At 42.6% G+C, this 16208-nt stretch overlaps 1 protein-coding gene and 1 non-coding gene across 3 annotated transcripts in view; both read left to right on the top strand.

Moving 5' to 3' along the window:
• The window catches only part of LOC126458075 (juvenile hormone esterase-like), a 179036-nt gene that overhangs the window by 13647 nt on the left and 149181 nt on the right, over positions 1 to 16208 (top strand). The window contains exon 2 of one of the 2 annotated variants that reach the window (XM_050094889.1): positions 9381 to 9506. The exons of the other annotated variant lie outside the window; for it this stretch is intronic. Coding sequence (XP_049950846.1) covers positions 9381 to 9506 — 126 coding nt within the window. The remainder of the gene's footprint in view (positions 1 to 9380; positions 9507 to 16208) is intronic. 2 annotated transcript variants of the gene reach the window in all.
• Positions 5788 to 5862, top strand: Trnas-cga (transfer RNA serine (anticodon CGA)). The gene has a single exon. It is a non-coding gene; the product is annotated as a tRNA-Ser (tRNA).

Genomic DNA, 16208 nt, shown 5'->3' with positions numbered 1-16208 from the left:
TGGTGAAGCCTCCATTACGGTTTGCCTCAAAACCAACCATAAATTTTCCATCTTGTGAACATATGGACTTATTAAAACATATTCTACTGAGAACATGATATACTTCCCATCTACCTGTGATTTTTCCATCCAAGCAAAAACATCCCCCCACCCTGAAACCCCCATACCCCCCCCCCCCCCCCCAACTCCCAAAATCACCCCCTCAAACATTAGTTGTATTTCCTTCATTTCTAGGCAAGATCTTTAAACATAAATCTAAAATTAGTGATCTTTAAAATATATTGGTTTTCTTTTAAAGTAAGCATTACATATACATTCCCCTATAACAGAAATAAATGTCTTAATATTATTCCAGCACTGAATATTGAAAGAAGAAGCAATTCATTTCCATCTGATGAAATTCCTGAAATCTTTAAAAGCTCTCAGTGAGATCACAAACAAATAGACTTGTGGGTATTACCTGGCGTAGACTTTTAGAGTCAAAATGAACATTTATTTTGGCACTGAACAGAGCGAGTACAGAAATAGTGAGTGTACACGGAGCAAGAACACAAAGATAGAATGCAAAGCCAAAGAGAATAATCGAAGAAGTGTCACTTCACATCATAGATACCACAGAGACCCCCCCCCCCCTCCGGCAGTGTGGAGCATGGCTGTGCAAAGCTAGCACATGTCCACAAAAAGATCTTCATGCCAGCACAGAGGGCGGAGGCGACATACGGCACACAAAGTGTGCGGCTCGGGTGCTTCGTCGTCATGGCCTCGTGCGACGGACAGCTGCGCAGGCTGTGGCAAGTCAACGGGGGCTGCAGAGGTGGCGGTGGCGGGCAAGGCATTGGCGGAGGTAGGTTGGCAGGGAGCAGCAAGGAGTGGCTCTGGGAGGGACCACGCAGGCTTTAAATGTTATACTGAAACTGTACTCGGGCGGCCGTTGAGCAGAATCGCGAATGTATTGACCCAGCAGCGTAATACGCGGTGAGGGCCGGAGTACAGAGGTTGCAGAGCTGCACGAACGGAGTCGTCCCATAACATGACGAAATTGCAAGAATTCAAGACCTCATGAACAAACACCTAGAACAAACACCTGTGGTGTGGTGTGCACCTGAGGTAGAGGCTGGCGAAGGCGGGCCATGTGAGCACACACTCGTTCAATGAGCGCCGGCAGGTCAGTAGCATCCATCGGAGAAATGTCCTCGACGAATTCGGGTGGCAGGACAAGCAGTTCACCATACAGGACCTCCACCAACGGAGCATTGCGGTGCTGAATGAGATTTTCACTGTGCAGTGGAGTGTGCCCTGATATGAAACTTCCTGGCAGATTAAAACTGTGTGCCGGACCAAGACTCGAACGCAGGACCTTTGCCTTTCGTAGGCAAGTGCTCTGCCAACTGAGCTATCCAAGCACGACTCACGCCCCGTCCTCACAGCTTTACAAAGGTAGGCAAAAGCAAAAGGAAGTGGTAGCAAAACCGAATCAATGAAACATTGCTACGTCTATATGGCATGAAGCGCTATTCGAAAAGGCCAAAAGGCATAATGATTGCTATTAAACTTCCTGGCAGATTAAAACTGTGTGCCGGACCGAGACTCGAACTCGGGACCTTTGCCTTTCGCGGGCAAGTGCTCTACCAACTGAGCTACCGAAGCATGACTCACGCCTGGTACTCACAGCTTTACTTCTGCCAGTACCTCGTCTCCTACCTTCCAAACGTTACAGAAGCTCTCCTGCGAAAGTTTGGAAGGTAGGAGACGAGGTACTGGCAGAAGTAAAGCTGTGAGTACCGGGCGTGAGTCGTGCTTTGGTAGCTCAGTTGGTAGAGCACTTGCCCGCGAAAGGCAAAGGTCCCGAGTTCGAGTCTCGGTCGGGCACACAGTTTTAATCTGCCAGGAAGTTTCATATCAGCGCACACTCCGCTGCAGAGTGAAAATCTCATTCTGGAAACATCCCCCCGGCTGTGGCTAAGCCATGTCTCCGCAATATCCTTTCTTTCAGGAGTGCTAGTTCTGCCAGGTTCGCAGGAGAGCTTCTGTAAAGTTTGGAAGTTAGGAGACGAGGTACTGGCAGAAGTAAAGCTGTGAGTACCGGGCGTGAGTCGTGCTTCGGTAGCTCAGTTGGTAGAGCACTTGCCCGCGAAAGGCACAGGTCCCGAGTTCGAGTCTCGGTCAGGCACACAGTTTTAATCTGCCAGGAAGTTTCATATCAGCGCACACTCCGCTGCAGAGTGAAAATCTCATTCTGATAATGATTGCTGTTTTCAGAATGTCCGGCAATACGGAAAAGAAGGTGAATGGGGGAGGCCCAGTTGCTGTGAGAAGGTCGGAGCACACCCAAAGCCAGTAAATCCTGAACTATATTTTTCGCTGACAACAATTTCGTAGCGTTAAGACGTCGTCGAGCTTCGTGACGTACGGGCAGTGCAGATTTGGTGGTAGGTGCTGTTGCTGATTGCCGAGACCCGCAAAGTGATGCATGCGTGGTGGGGAGACAGCGGGGGCAGATACAAAGTGTCGGCAGTAGGTGACAGCTGAGCATATGGTGCGGTAGGCGGGACCTTGGCGGGAGATGGCGACAGTGGGTGTGGCGCGACAGCCTCACGATGCGAAGGATCCCGCAAAGCAGGGGTGTGTGCATCCGGTAGGTCCAACTGCATCTGCAAGGAACTGGCAGCATGAAAGGTGCAGCTTGACACAGGAGCGGGGCAGAGCAAAGACACTGTAGGAGAGGGAGGCTGCATTGACAGGAGTTGCTCTGCAAAGAGGCAGTGTAAGATAATCCATGCATGAGCCAATTCAGCAGAGGCGGTAGCAATGTGGGAGCGTAACTCTGCGTTATGAGTGCGTAGTCCATCGATCAGCTTGCGGACATCCGACAAATCAGAGAGGCGAGCCGTAATATCTTCATGCAGAGAAGTACATGTGGAAAGCGTGGCCAAGGATGCGGAGAGCGAGGACATGCTGCACCCGTTCGAGCACAGAATGGTATATTTAGATGCGTGGTGGAGTGTAGCAGCCTCTAGGTCCAGCAGAAGCTCATAATGGTGTGGAAAGTCCAACCCGATCACAGGTTCATCCACATCGGTGACATGGAAGGTCCAAGGAAATGTCGCGCCTGGGGACAGACGAAACGACATCTTGATGGAGCCAAGGACCGCGATATGGGACTGATTCGCAGCGACCATTGTGAGGTTAGCAGGAAAAAGCGCGTTGCCCACATGCTTAGCCAGGATAATGCTGACATCAGCATTGGTGTCGACAAGAAAGCATGTGCCTGACGACAAGTCCGTGACATAGAGGCGACATTGGTGCAAGCAGTGTGGCATTGGAAGGTTGGCGCCGTTGATGATCATGGCGGGACGTGGCGCCTAACCGTACCCACTGAAGTTGTTTGGGTATGCACAAGGCTAGCGGCAGTTGTAATTGGCATCCCCATAGGTTACATGGTACCAGCAAAGCGGGTAAGCTTGGAGGCGAGGCATTGCGGGGTGAGTGGGGGACGCAGCTGGCTGTGACGTAGCTCAAGAATGCTCAGGCTGCTGCTTGGGCATGGTCAGCCTCCTGTAGGCCGCCAGGAGTGAGCTCCTGGCAGGTCGCTGAGCTGCTGAGGCGCACGCATTGACCTCTACCAGCAGCACGTGGAACCGGCGAAGCAGAGATGCCAACAGAAAGCAAATGTGATGTCGTCCTTGACAGGCAGTGTTGGTGACGAATAATTGTGGACCTCGAGAAGGTCAGCGATGTACGATAGCAGGTGAAGCTGTAGGTCTGATGGTAGTTTGATCATCCACAGAGTCCACAGCGTGGCATGTGCTTGGTCATCAACCAATGTACAAAGGTGCTGCCAGAGCTGTGAAGGTGTGCGTTCGTTGAGACGCACATCATGGATGATGTGGTGTATGGCTTCGGCTGGAGGGCGAGAAAGGCATTCAGTAAGCAAAGTTTTCGCCATCACATATTTGGACGAGGTGGGAGGCGAGAGCAGCAGATCACTGGTTAAGTCAGAGAGTGGTCCTGGAGATGGCTCACCAGGCACACAAAACATGCATTGTTGTCCGAGATCCCATGGATATCCAGTAGACGGTTCACCAGTGTGAACCAAGTCTTAGGGTTGTCCTTTTGCAATGCAGGCAACTTAGAGAATCTGCTGGTTAACACTTGTTGATGTAGCACAGGCAGGCGCAGATCCATGCTGGTGGTTGAGGGGCCCCCGACACCAGGGGTGCAGCAGTGGTGGGCGATGCATCGCCCAAGGTCTGCGTGGGGGGCAGCCGCAAGGAGCACACAAAGAGGCATGGCCCAACCGCACAATGTATCCCAACTGCAGTACCGGAGGCAGGTGCGGCATGGTTGTAACAGCCAGTGCCACTATAACAGTGGGCGGAAGGTGGTCACGAAATAGCCAAGGGCGGGCTGATCCTGAAACCGGCACGGAAGAAACGGCTGGTGCCATTATGAGACTGGGCGGAAAGCGATCTTGATGTGACCATGGAGCGATGTTTGCAGCAACCGGCACGGCTGAGGTGACCAGTGTTGCCGAGATGGACGGCATGTGGGGGGGGGGGGCGGGGGGTGCAATGACATCAGGTAAGTAAGAATGTGTGACCCATATGAGCTTTCGGAGTACAGGTCTCAAACTGCGTCTGCACATTGAATCATCTGGAAGGCGACTGCTTAACTGGACAACAGGCCCTGCTACGTAGTTGCATTTGACGGTAGCCATATTGGGCCAGCAATTGTTAAGTGGCTGCTGGCATGGCAGGGGTCAAAAAATTGTTCACTTTTAACCAACTGTACATTAGGAACACCTGTACATACACAAGCGCAGTTAAAAGGGTGCATGGCACAGCACAACACAACACTGGCAGATCCATTGTTCTGAAGACAATGTGGACCGGCACATGAGGTTTGTTAATGATGAAAATAAGCACAAAATAATTCCCGAATGCACAACAGTGAAGTAGGGGTCACCACTGTGGTTATTATATGGCATAGAACTGTAATAACACACTTTTACAGTCAAAATGAACATTTAGTTTGGCACTGAACAGAGTGAATACAGAAATGGATGTCAAACATGGCACGAGAACACAAAGACAGAATGCAAAGCCATAGAGAATAATCAAAGAAGTATCCCTTCGTGTCAGAGACACCACAGTCTTATTGTATCGTCCTGGCTTCTATAAAATGTGTTACATATTAAACTGAGTACAAAGAATGAAAATATAAAATTTCTGTTATTTTTCAGTTTAATAGTGTAAGTTCTTTATTATATAATTTACAAATTATTTCTCTTTCCATCAGAAAAAGTAGGACAGAAATACAAAAAAGTAATGTAACTTGATATTGATATTTTAAACATAAAGCACTGTTTAACAGCATAAGCTGTAAGTAGTGGAATTTTAGAAAATTGTATGTGAAAAAACAGAGAAATATTCTGAAACTTCCTGACAGATTAAAATGGTGTGCCAGACCGAGACTCGACTCGGGACCTTTGCCTTTCGCGGGCAAGTGCTCTACCAACTGAGCGAAAGGCAAAGGTCCCGAGTTCGAGTCTCGGTCCGGTACCCCATTTTAATCTGCCAGGAAGTTTCATATCAGCGCACACTCTGCTGTAGAGTGAAAATTTCATTCTAGAAACATCCCCGAGGCTGTGGCTAAGCCATGTCTCCGCAATATCCTTTTCTCCAGGAGTGCTAATTCTGCAGGTTCGCAGGAGAGCTTCTGTTAAGTCTGGAAGGTAGGAGACGAGGTACTGGCAGAATTAAAGCTGTGAGGATGGGGCGTGAGTCATGCTTGGGTAGCTCAGTTGGTAGAGCACTTGCCCGCGAAAGGCAAAGGTCCCGAGTTCGAGTCTCGGTCCGGCAAACCGTTTTAATCTGCCAGGAAGTTTCATATCAGCGCACACTCCACTGTAGAGTGAAAATTTCATTCTAGAAATATTCTGTTTAAAAAATCATGTATAAATCCTACAGTTGTTCAGTATATGTAATGACAATTTTTTCACGCAGATAAAAAAACTGTATCAAAATTTTTCTACCCTTAAACTTAGCAAAATCTTTCAAAGTAGAGTCTGAATCTATTGACTTCATGGTATTGCGTTCAACAACTAAAATTGACAATCCACACAATCACTCTTAAGAAACTATTGACTTGAGGTATGTCTATCATATTGACTTTCAAAAACTGCTTTCACCAACTGCTTACATACAGGGTGTTTCAAAAATGACCGGTATATTTGAAACGGTAATAAAAAGTAAACGAGCAGCGATAGAAATACACCGTTTGTTGCAATATGCTTGGGACAACAGTACATTTTCAGGCAGACAAACTTTCGAAATTACAGTAGTTACAATTGTCAACAACAGATGGCGCTGCGGTCTGGGAAACTCTATAGTACGATATTTTCCACATATCCACCATGCGTAGCAATAACATGGCGTAGTCTCTGAATGAAATTACCCGAAACCTTTGACAACGTGTCTGGTGGAATGGCTTCACATGCAGATGAGATGTACTGCTTCAGCTGTTCAATTGTTTCTGGATTCTGGCGGTACACCTGGTCTTTCAAGTGTCCCCACAGAAAGAAGTCACAGGGGTTCATGTCTGGCGAATAGGGAGGCCAATCCACGCCGCCTCCTGTATGTTTCAGATAGCCCAAAGCAATCACACGATCATCGAAATATTCATTCAGGAAATTAAAGACGTCGGCCGTGCGATGTGGCCGGGCACCATCTTGCATAAACCACGAGGTGTTCGCAGTGTCGTCTAAGGCAGTTTGTACCGCCACAAATTCACGAAGAATGTCCAGATAGCGTGATGCAGTAATCGTTTCGGATCTTCCTTTGGAAGAAATGGCGGCCCAGACCAGTACTTTTTGAGGATGCAGGGATGATGGGACTGCAACATGGGGCTTTTTGGTTCCCCATATGCGCCAGTTCTGTTTATTGACGAAGCCGTCCAGGTAAAAATAAGCTTCGTCAGTAAACCAAATGCTGCCCACATGCATATCGCCGTCATCAATCCTGTGCACTATATCGTTAGTGAATGTCTCTCGTGCAGCAATGATAGCGGCGCTGAGGGGTTGCCGCGTTTGAATTTTGGATGGGTAGAGGTGTAAACTCTGGCGCACGAGAGGATACATGGACGTTGGCGTCATTTGGACCGCAGCTGCAACACGGCGAACGGAAACCCGAGGCCGCTGTTGGATCACCTGCTGCACTAGCTGCGCGTTGCCCTCTGTGGTTGCCGTACGCGGTCGCCCTACCTTTCCAGCACACTCATCCGTCACGTTCCCAGTCCGTTGAAATTTTTCAAACAGATCCTTTATTGTATCGCTTTTCGGTCCTTTGGTTACATTAAACCTCCGTCTTGTTGCAACAACACTGTGTTCTAGGCGGTGGAATTCCAACACCAGAAAAATCCTCTGTTCTAAGGAATAAACCATGTTGTCTACAGCACACTTGCACATTGTGAACAGCACACGCTTACAGCAGAAAGACGACGTACAGAATGGCACATCCACAGACTGCGTTGTCTTCTATATCTTTCACATCACTTGCAGCGCCATCTGTTGTTGGAAATTGTAACTACTGTAATTTCGAAAGTTTGTCCGCCTGAAAATGTACTGTTGTCCCAAGCATATTGCAACAAACGGTGTATTTCTATCGCTGCTCGTTTAGTTTTTATTGCCGTTTCAAATATACCGGTCATTTTTGAAACACCCTGTATATATGTACAGTCAAGAAGATTCTTAAGCTAATACTAGGAAAATTGTCAATAAAACTGTTTTTTGTCATATAAGGTAATGAGCTCTGTGGAGAACTTCCAGCAGGAAGGTTGAGAACTGAGATCAATACTTCCTCATTTAATTCCTTCTCATTGATGTCACATTCTTCACACTTACTTAAAACAGCCTCAATAGAGACACATGTGGCTTTTAGTTTTCCACCATCCTGCATCTGCACATCTTGAATAATGTATAGAAAGGTGAAGCTCTTACGACTGTCCGTAAGTTCAAATTGAGCACACCCTGCATCTTGTCCTCCAAGATCACTTGATCTCATTACTCTAGATTTTTCTGTCTGAAGTTATCTCAGAAGTGAAGTGTACAGGACTCATGTTGATATGGTTGAAGACCTGCAGCTATGGACTGTATCGTCTTGGCAAAATCTGTGAGGTGATTCAAGGGTGTTTGAAACAATTTGTAACTGACTACAGAGATGAGTGCAGTATCGCCTAAAAATGTGAAAACAGCACATGTAACACTCAACAGTAACATGTAACATACTGCAGTAGTATTGTTTCTTGTTAAAGTAGCCATCAATGAAATATGAGCCCAATTAGATGGGGGCTACATTAAGAACTTTGCATTTCAAATACATTTATACTCAGTAGAACATTATTTATTACTGAAGTCAATGGTGACTCATAATTACACATTCACAAATATCTCACAGATGGCTCATTTGTAGACTGATGTTCACTCAAACGCTTTTTGTTTTTATTATCATATACATGTCAGCTTTCATCACCAATTATGAGACACACTGTATTCCAATTTTGTACTTGGGCACCTGTAGCACCCCTCTCAGCTTGGAGACCCAAGTGGCCATCTGTGTCACTTGGGCCTTAAATCAAAACTGCATCTGCCACACCTGCAGTATATATCATCACCAGTCCAGTACCGGTAAATCTGTCAGAACAGTGGAACAGTAAAAATTATTATTGTAGGCAAAAATTCAGAGAAAACGAGTATTTAATTTACAAAAAATATTGTTACAACAATTAATTTTTGATCTATACAGGGTATTTCAGTTGGGTGAGTAGTTTGATTAGTGGGGTAGAGTATTATGCAGTTATCAGCAATTGCAATTCCATTAAATGGTAAGCTGTCTCAGTGCCTCCACTGAACATTTGTCACTCACTTATTATTGTTTTCAACAGACAGATTAGAATTCTTCAGTCAGTACCAGAGTGCAAAATCCATCTACATAATACAAGTGGTACCTCGGGAACTGGTACAGCACACTCTATGAACTACCAGAAATTAAGTTTTGGTGAAATGTAAACAAAAAATTGTAATAACACTAACCTTTAATACCTTATATTACAGTACATATTTAGGCACATGAGAAGAGCCATTATCTGTGTTCTTTAATTGGATATAGACTCACAACTATGATCTATGATTGATGTTTCATGGTAACCTCTTTTTAACAGTTTCCTATTTTGTGAGACAGTAGATAGAAGCAAACAAAATAAAATGTATACCTTACTACTGTAAAAAACGTGTTACATGAACGTTGCTGCATAGAATTCTAATTGTTCTTTTGATTCAAAAACAATTTTTGACCCACCTACTTACAATATGATGGCTTTTGCAGCCTCCCTCACCAGTGGATGCGTGGGATGGGATCCTAAATGCCACAGTGGATGGACCCTGGTGTCCCCAAGCAGACAAGCCCAATGGGAGTGAAGACTGCTTGTTTCTGAATGTGTATACATCACAGGTATGTGACAAATAGTTACTAGTAGATACAACCATTACTGTACTTAATTTTTCTGATTCACATATCAAACATTTGTTACCATTGGTGAACCGTTTCCTTACTTGTGGATGAAGAAGATCCTGTTTTTGTAGCAGCAGCTCTTGACTCTGTAATGATAGCTTTAATTGTTTTAATAAATGTACTCTGAATCTACAAATGAGCATTTAACTCAGGATCTTTGACATACTTCTTCACCTTCCATCAAGGTTAGTCTAGTTCAAAGTCTAGGATAAAGTACCCTAACTACAAGATCAGAATAATAGTTATATTTTATATAATTCTTAATGTTACCCTACTAGAGCTAATAACTGTAGAAAAAAATTATGTATGTTGTAGGAAAGTTCTTGTAGAGTATAAATACTTTAAGATTAAACGAGATCACTTAACAAAATGTAAAACCATCATATCCCTCTGGCAGACCAAGGTGCAAGACCTGCCCAATCCACCCATACAGCACTTCATACTCCAGCCCCATCACAGGCTTATCCTACCCCATCACAGACCAGCCACCTGTGAAAGCAGTCATGTCATGTACCAACTCTGCTGTAAACACTGCACAGCCTTTTATGTCAGTATTACCACCAACCAGCTGTCCACCAGTATGAATGGCCACTGCCAAACTATTGTCAAGATCAAAGCTGGCACAACATGCAACTGAGCACAACATGCTAGAGTTCAATGTCTGCTTCACAAAGAGAGCCATCTGGACCCTTCCTTCCACCACCAGTTTCTCTAAACTACACAGATGGTAGTTATCCTTACGATACATCCTCCGCTCCTGTAATCATCCTGGCCTCAATATCAGGTAATCCACTGTCCCCGAACCCTCCACCTGACAGTTTTCCCCACTCCCATTCTGTCGCCCCCTCCCAGTCCATGTGCCACATAGCCTTCAGCATGTGCTGCTGCCCACCGGCCGCTAATACTACACATGCCATCCCTCCCTCCCACATTCCTAGCTGGCAAACTGGCCCCACTCTGAGCTGGTAACCATCCACCCCCAGACCCTCTCCTTACTTCCTGCCCCCCTCTCCCTTTACCTGTCCCTACTGACACAACCCCACCACAACCAACCAAAGTGCCACAAAACAGCATTGGAACTGTCAGTCTAGCTGGCACCATGTAGGGACATAAGTGTGTGTATGCATGTGTATAAGCAGTGTGTCTGTGTTTGTGTGCTATAGCTCATCAAAGGATATGTCTAAAAGGTAGCAAGTTTTACTTCTTTTGTGTGCACCTGTGGACGACTTAACCCTTCTGATTTTTGGTGAGTGGTCTCATTTAACCCTAAGGAAAAAATTGTAAAATATACTAACCCTATTTTAATGACAAAGATGCACCATGTTTAACATCCATAACTAATGTCCCTCAAGCTTAACGATACGATGCTTGGAGAACTTATATATTAACCAGTGGAGGTTTTCTCTAAGGTTTTTGGTTATATCAGGGGGTGAGGGTAGTGGTCAATAGAAGGATCCAATTATAAGATTATGCCCATGTGTTCTTACATCCAGTTTCAATTTCTGTCTCAGTAGTTTTGAATTTTTTATCGACTGCAACAGATACACGATTTCTATTTTCCATGAGTCCATCCTTGTGATATATGCTTCAGTTTTCCCCAAAAATATCACTACTGTCAATTTTGGGTCTTAACCAATTTTCTGTATCTGAAATGACCCTTGGAACAGGTACCTAACTAAATTAAAGTAAACTGGACTTAGTTTCCACAGTCATCCAAACAATACACAGCACAGCAACTCATCCAGAGGACATTGTTAAAACAATTGCAAGGATCACCCAGTCAAGAATGTAATATAACATCTTTTTTTCTTATCCTTTTTCTTGATACTAATTTCACTTTTTTCAGATTTGTAGGTCATGGAAACTTATCAATACCAAAATAATTTCTGCAACTCCCTTTTGCTTCAGTGTTGCCTTAACTTAAAGATGAGAGGAAAAGTTGGGCATTGCATTAATCTGTGAATCTGATCATACATGCTTACTTTATGCTTTGTAATGAAACTGTTTAGGGTATATTTGGTACCTGGAGGAACCAGTCCATTAGTTGTTAAGTAGGTATGAAACACTGTGAACTAAAAGTAAAGTAAAGTCTGTGGCACAAATTGGTGACTGGGCTATTGGCCTGATTATGGGTAGAGCACTGCCTTTTTTCACTGCAGCACTAGGAAGGAGGGTGAGTGGTGAAACTAACACTCTGGTTGCATTTTATCCCCACGAAAGATCCCCGGTACTCATTTGACAGCAGGGTGAGTGAAACTGGGGCTGTCCTGAAGGGACTGCAGTGAGGAAAAATTGAGGAAAAATCCCTGTCCTAGGACTGAACCCAAGACCTTCAGGGCTGTAGTCTAATGCTCTGTTCGCTAGACCAATATGCCCACACTGCACACTACTTGTACAAAATTATGCTCTTTACCTTCAATTTCTTCAAATTGTGTGCTGCTTAATATCTCATGATATTGTAAATTACATCAGAATGTCAAATCAACACTTCTTGATGGCTTTGCAAGTAACTGGTACACAGTGCAAAACAATAAAGGCCTTGACACAAAATTTGAAAATTACATCATCAAAAATGAGAAAATGCATAATTGAATAGGTAGTGTATTCCTTATGTACAGTGTCTGTTATGGGAAGCTGTGGGAAAAGATATTTGATGCAGATCTTCACTGATGGTACATAACTTCAAAATTTTACCTGGAAATTGGTTTGTCACTTCCCTGTGTGTGGTTTCTAGCTTCAGTAGGGACAAAAAGCACACTTCTGTGAAGATACTGCCAGATTGAATGTAGTTAAGTGTCTCACACTTACAACTGAAAGCTCCCAATGGCATGTTGTGTCCCTTGCATTAAGTAAGATTTGCAGTTTTGGTTCTTGTGATTCTTCTTCCCACTATACCACATGAATCTTCCAAGACTGTATTTATTTATATTTTTCTACTGTCCATAATCATACAGTAATTGTAGAGACCACTAATAAAGAGCCATGAATAAAGCGAGTCTAAAACTTTATCATCATAATGTACTGCAATCCCTGTGTAATATGACTGGCATAATTAACATATTAATAATAGATGAGGAAAAGGATGTCTTCTCAGTAATGTGTATTCATAAATGATGGCTTAACCCTGAGTCAATTCAACATACAAAAACCTAAATTAGTTTTATCTTTGGGAAAAAGAGAAAAAGAAACCAGGGTGCGGCAGTAATTTATATAAAAGAAAATAAAGATTTTACTACCTTACTTGATTTACGCTTTAACTAATGCCGAAAAGGACTATGACACTACAGCCAAAAAAGGTACTAAGTACAATATGCGTAATGCTACAGTTTCCGAAGCATGATCTGGAAATTTTGAACTTTTCTTAAATAATCTGGGATCATTGGTAAACAAAGCAAATCAAATGGAATGTGATATGATAATTTGTGGTAGAAACACAGAGGCCCTTTTAGACACTTGTGAAACAGCTTTACATCAGTTTCTACACAAGAACAGTTTATATGCCACTCCCAAGGCTGGTTTGAGATCATTTTTCCACACTAGTGATGTGACTTATGTTTTTATATCCCCCCTCCACCATCTCACCATGTTTCTCTTGTACACCTTGATCTGTGTCAGTTTCCATTACTAATTATTATATGCAATGTATACAAATCTTGCACTTGTGCACCACAAGTAGCCACTACTAACTGTGGTACATTCTGTAGAGAAATCCTACAGTTGTGGCAACTCTGGTACCCCCCTCAGCTTGGTGATCCAAGTGGTGGATGGTGTGACTTGGGATTTAAACCAGCCCCGAGCATTTCATTAACAATTTTCAATGCAGGCATGAGTGACCATTTAGCTCAATACAAAATTTGAAAGTAAAATGTGTTACTGAGAACATCATGCTTTTAATATCCGCATGTAGATGCTACAGCCAGGGTAACAGAGACTATTTCAGCAATTTGTTAAACTTAGAAAGATGGTCACAGATTTATAAAATTAATGATCTAAATGAAAAGTGTAACACCTTCATTGCTATAGTAACCCATTGTTGTCTACTTTTATATACATCTACATCTATACTCTGCAAACCACAATGAAGTGCAAGACAGAGGATATGTCTCATTGGACCAGTTATCATGGTTTCCCTTTCCATTCACATATGGAATGTGGGAGAAATGATTGCTTGAATGCTTCTGTGCCTGCAGTAATTATTGCATTCTTATCCTCATGATCTATATGTGAGTGATACTTAGGTTGTTGTAGTACATTCCTAGAATCCTCATTTAAGGCTCATTTTTTAAACTTTGTTAACAGACTTCCTTTGAATAGTTTATATCTCCCTTCAGGAGTCTTCCAGTCCAGTTCCTTCAGTATCTCTGTGACGCTCTCCCATGGATCAAACAAACCTGTGACCTTTTCTGCTACCCTTTTCTGTACACGTTCAGTATCCACTGTTAGTCCTATGTAGTATGGATCCCCCACACTCGAGCAGTATTCTAGAGCAGATCACTTGAGTGATTTGTAAGCAAACACCTTTGTAGACTGATTGCACTTTCTCAGCGTTCTACCAATAAATCTAAATCTATTACCTGCTTTACACACGACTTCGGCCATGTGATCATTCCATTTCATATCCCTATTTGTACAAGTTGGCTGATTTGAAAAGTGAATAATTGGTATTATAGCCACAGGTTACTATATTTTTTCATTATGTGAAGTGCACAGTTTTACATTTCAGAACATTCAGCACAAGTTGCCAATCTTTGCACCACTTTGAAATCTTATCAAAGTCTGACTGAATATTTATGCAGTTCTTTCAAACAGTACTTTATTATCGATGACTGCATCATCTGCAAAAAGTCTGATGTTACTATTAATATTGTCTGCAAAGCTGTTAATATACAATATGAACAACAAGGGTCCCAACACATCTTCTCTGTGGCAAATCTGGAGTTACTTTCACATCTGACAAAGACCCTCCATCCAAGATAACAAGCTGTATCCTCCCTACCAAAAGAGTCCTCAATCCAATCATAAATTTCAGTTGATACCACATAGGATCATACTTTTGAAATAAGCATAGGTGTGGTATCGAGTCAAATTACATTCCGGAAAGCAAGAAATACTGCATCTACCTGACTACCTTGATTCAAAGCTTGCAGTATGTCATGTGAGAAAAGTGAATTGTATTTCCATGGAAAATTATACCCATAAGGGGCAATTCTAGGATAAACAGTTTAATCACAAGGGGAACAACGATTTCATGCCAGAAGAAGAGACAAATTCATAAAATGTGTAACTTGAATAATTCCTTGTTTAAGTTATGCAGATATTGAACACTTACCAGAGTATAATCTAATTAAACATGTGTGGAGTGTAATAGAAAGAGACTGGTGAAAACAGAGAATCATGTAAAAATTAACAATATCACAAGAAAATAAAAAAGTAAACAAGAGCCCTTACAAGTAGCCAGTACATTTAACAATGTCAGATAATATTATAAATAAGCAAAAACAATAATAATAATAAATAAGGAGACCCAGTCCTATAAATATAAAATAAGCACATGTAGTTGTCCAACATACATCAGCACTATCATGGAAACTGAAAGGATTAAAAAGAAGAGTGCTTTAAACCTGACTGAACTATTTATACACTTACATGACTGCTCATTTCAAGCAGCCACTTGCCCTGATGTATTTAAAACACGTAAGGTAATTCCATTACATAAAAAAGGTAGATGACATAATGTAAATAACTAAACTCCCATCACAGTTTCCTCTTACTTTTCAAAAACATTAGAAAATTTTGTGTATGGCAAACATATGAAATTTGTAAGTAAAAAAAAAATATAGCTAATGAAAAACACAGATTCAGGAATAAAGAGGTCAAAGCTAATCACCATTTATGAGTGCTTTAATTGTTCACTAAGCCTGATGTCCATGCACCAGGAACCAACAGGATTATTTACTGACCTATCAAAAGCTTTGGACATAGTGGATCATAAGATTCTGATTTCAAAGTTTGAAAAGTTAGCATTCAAGGTCTGTCCAACAACTGGATAAGTTCCTTCCTGAGCAATCTCAAACAAGCAGTGAACATTAAGCACACTAATGTGTACCTTAAAACTATTTCTGATCACTTATCAGAGTACAATCTAATTAAACATGCTGTACCTCAAGGATCAGTAATGGTAGGTTTTGTACATTAATGATGTAAGCTTAAATGTGGGGGCTTGAACACTTACCAGAGTATAATTTAATTAAGCATGGTGTACCTCAAGGATCAGTAATGGGACCTTTTGTACATTAATGATCTAAGCTTAAACAATCATATTTGAGGTGATATCACAAAATTGCTTAAAGGGAAATGTAAGAAAAAACCACAGCAATCAATAAACATCATCACAAGACTTGGCAACTAGTCACAGAATAGTCAGGATGACGTAAAAAGAAGACCATCCTACTAAGGGTTCTCGATGCTCTGGACAAGGATATGTATGGCGTACTTCTCTCTATCAATGCCAAATCAGTTTATATCAGTACACAAATGAAATTATTAGACTTATGGGACCCTACAACTGTTGCCAGGACATTCAAGTTGAAAAGAGGACTATTGGAATCAAGTTTGGATACAAACCTAGAGACACATGTTAGC

This window comes from Schistocerca serialis, chromosome 2, assembly GCF_023864345.2.
Source record: "Schistocerca serialis cubense isolate TAMUIC-IGC-003099 chromosome 2, iqSchSeri2.2, whole genome shotgun sequence".
Classification (NCBI taxonomy): Eukaryota; Metazoa; Arthropoda; class Insecta; order Orthoptera; family Acrididae; genus Schistocerca; species Schistocerca serialis.
The sequence above is the reverse complement of the archived record's forward strand: the minus strand, read 5'-3'. Positions and strand labels throughout refer to the sequence as shown.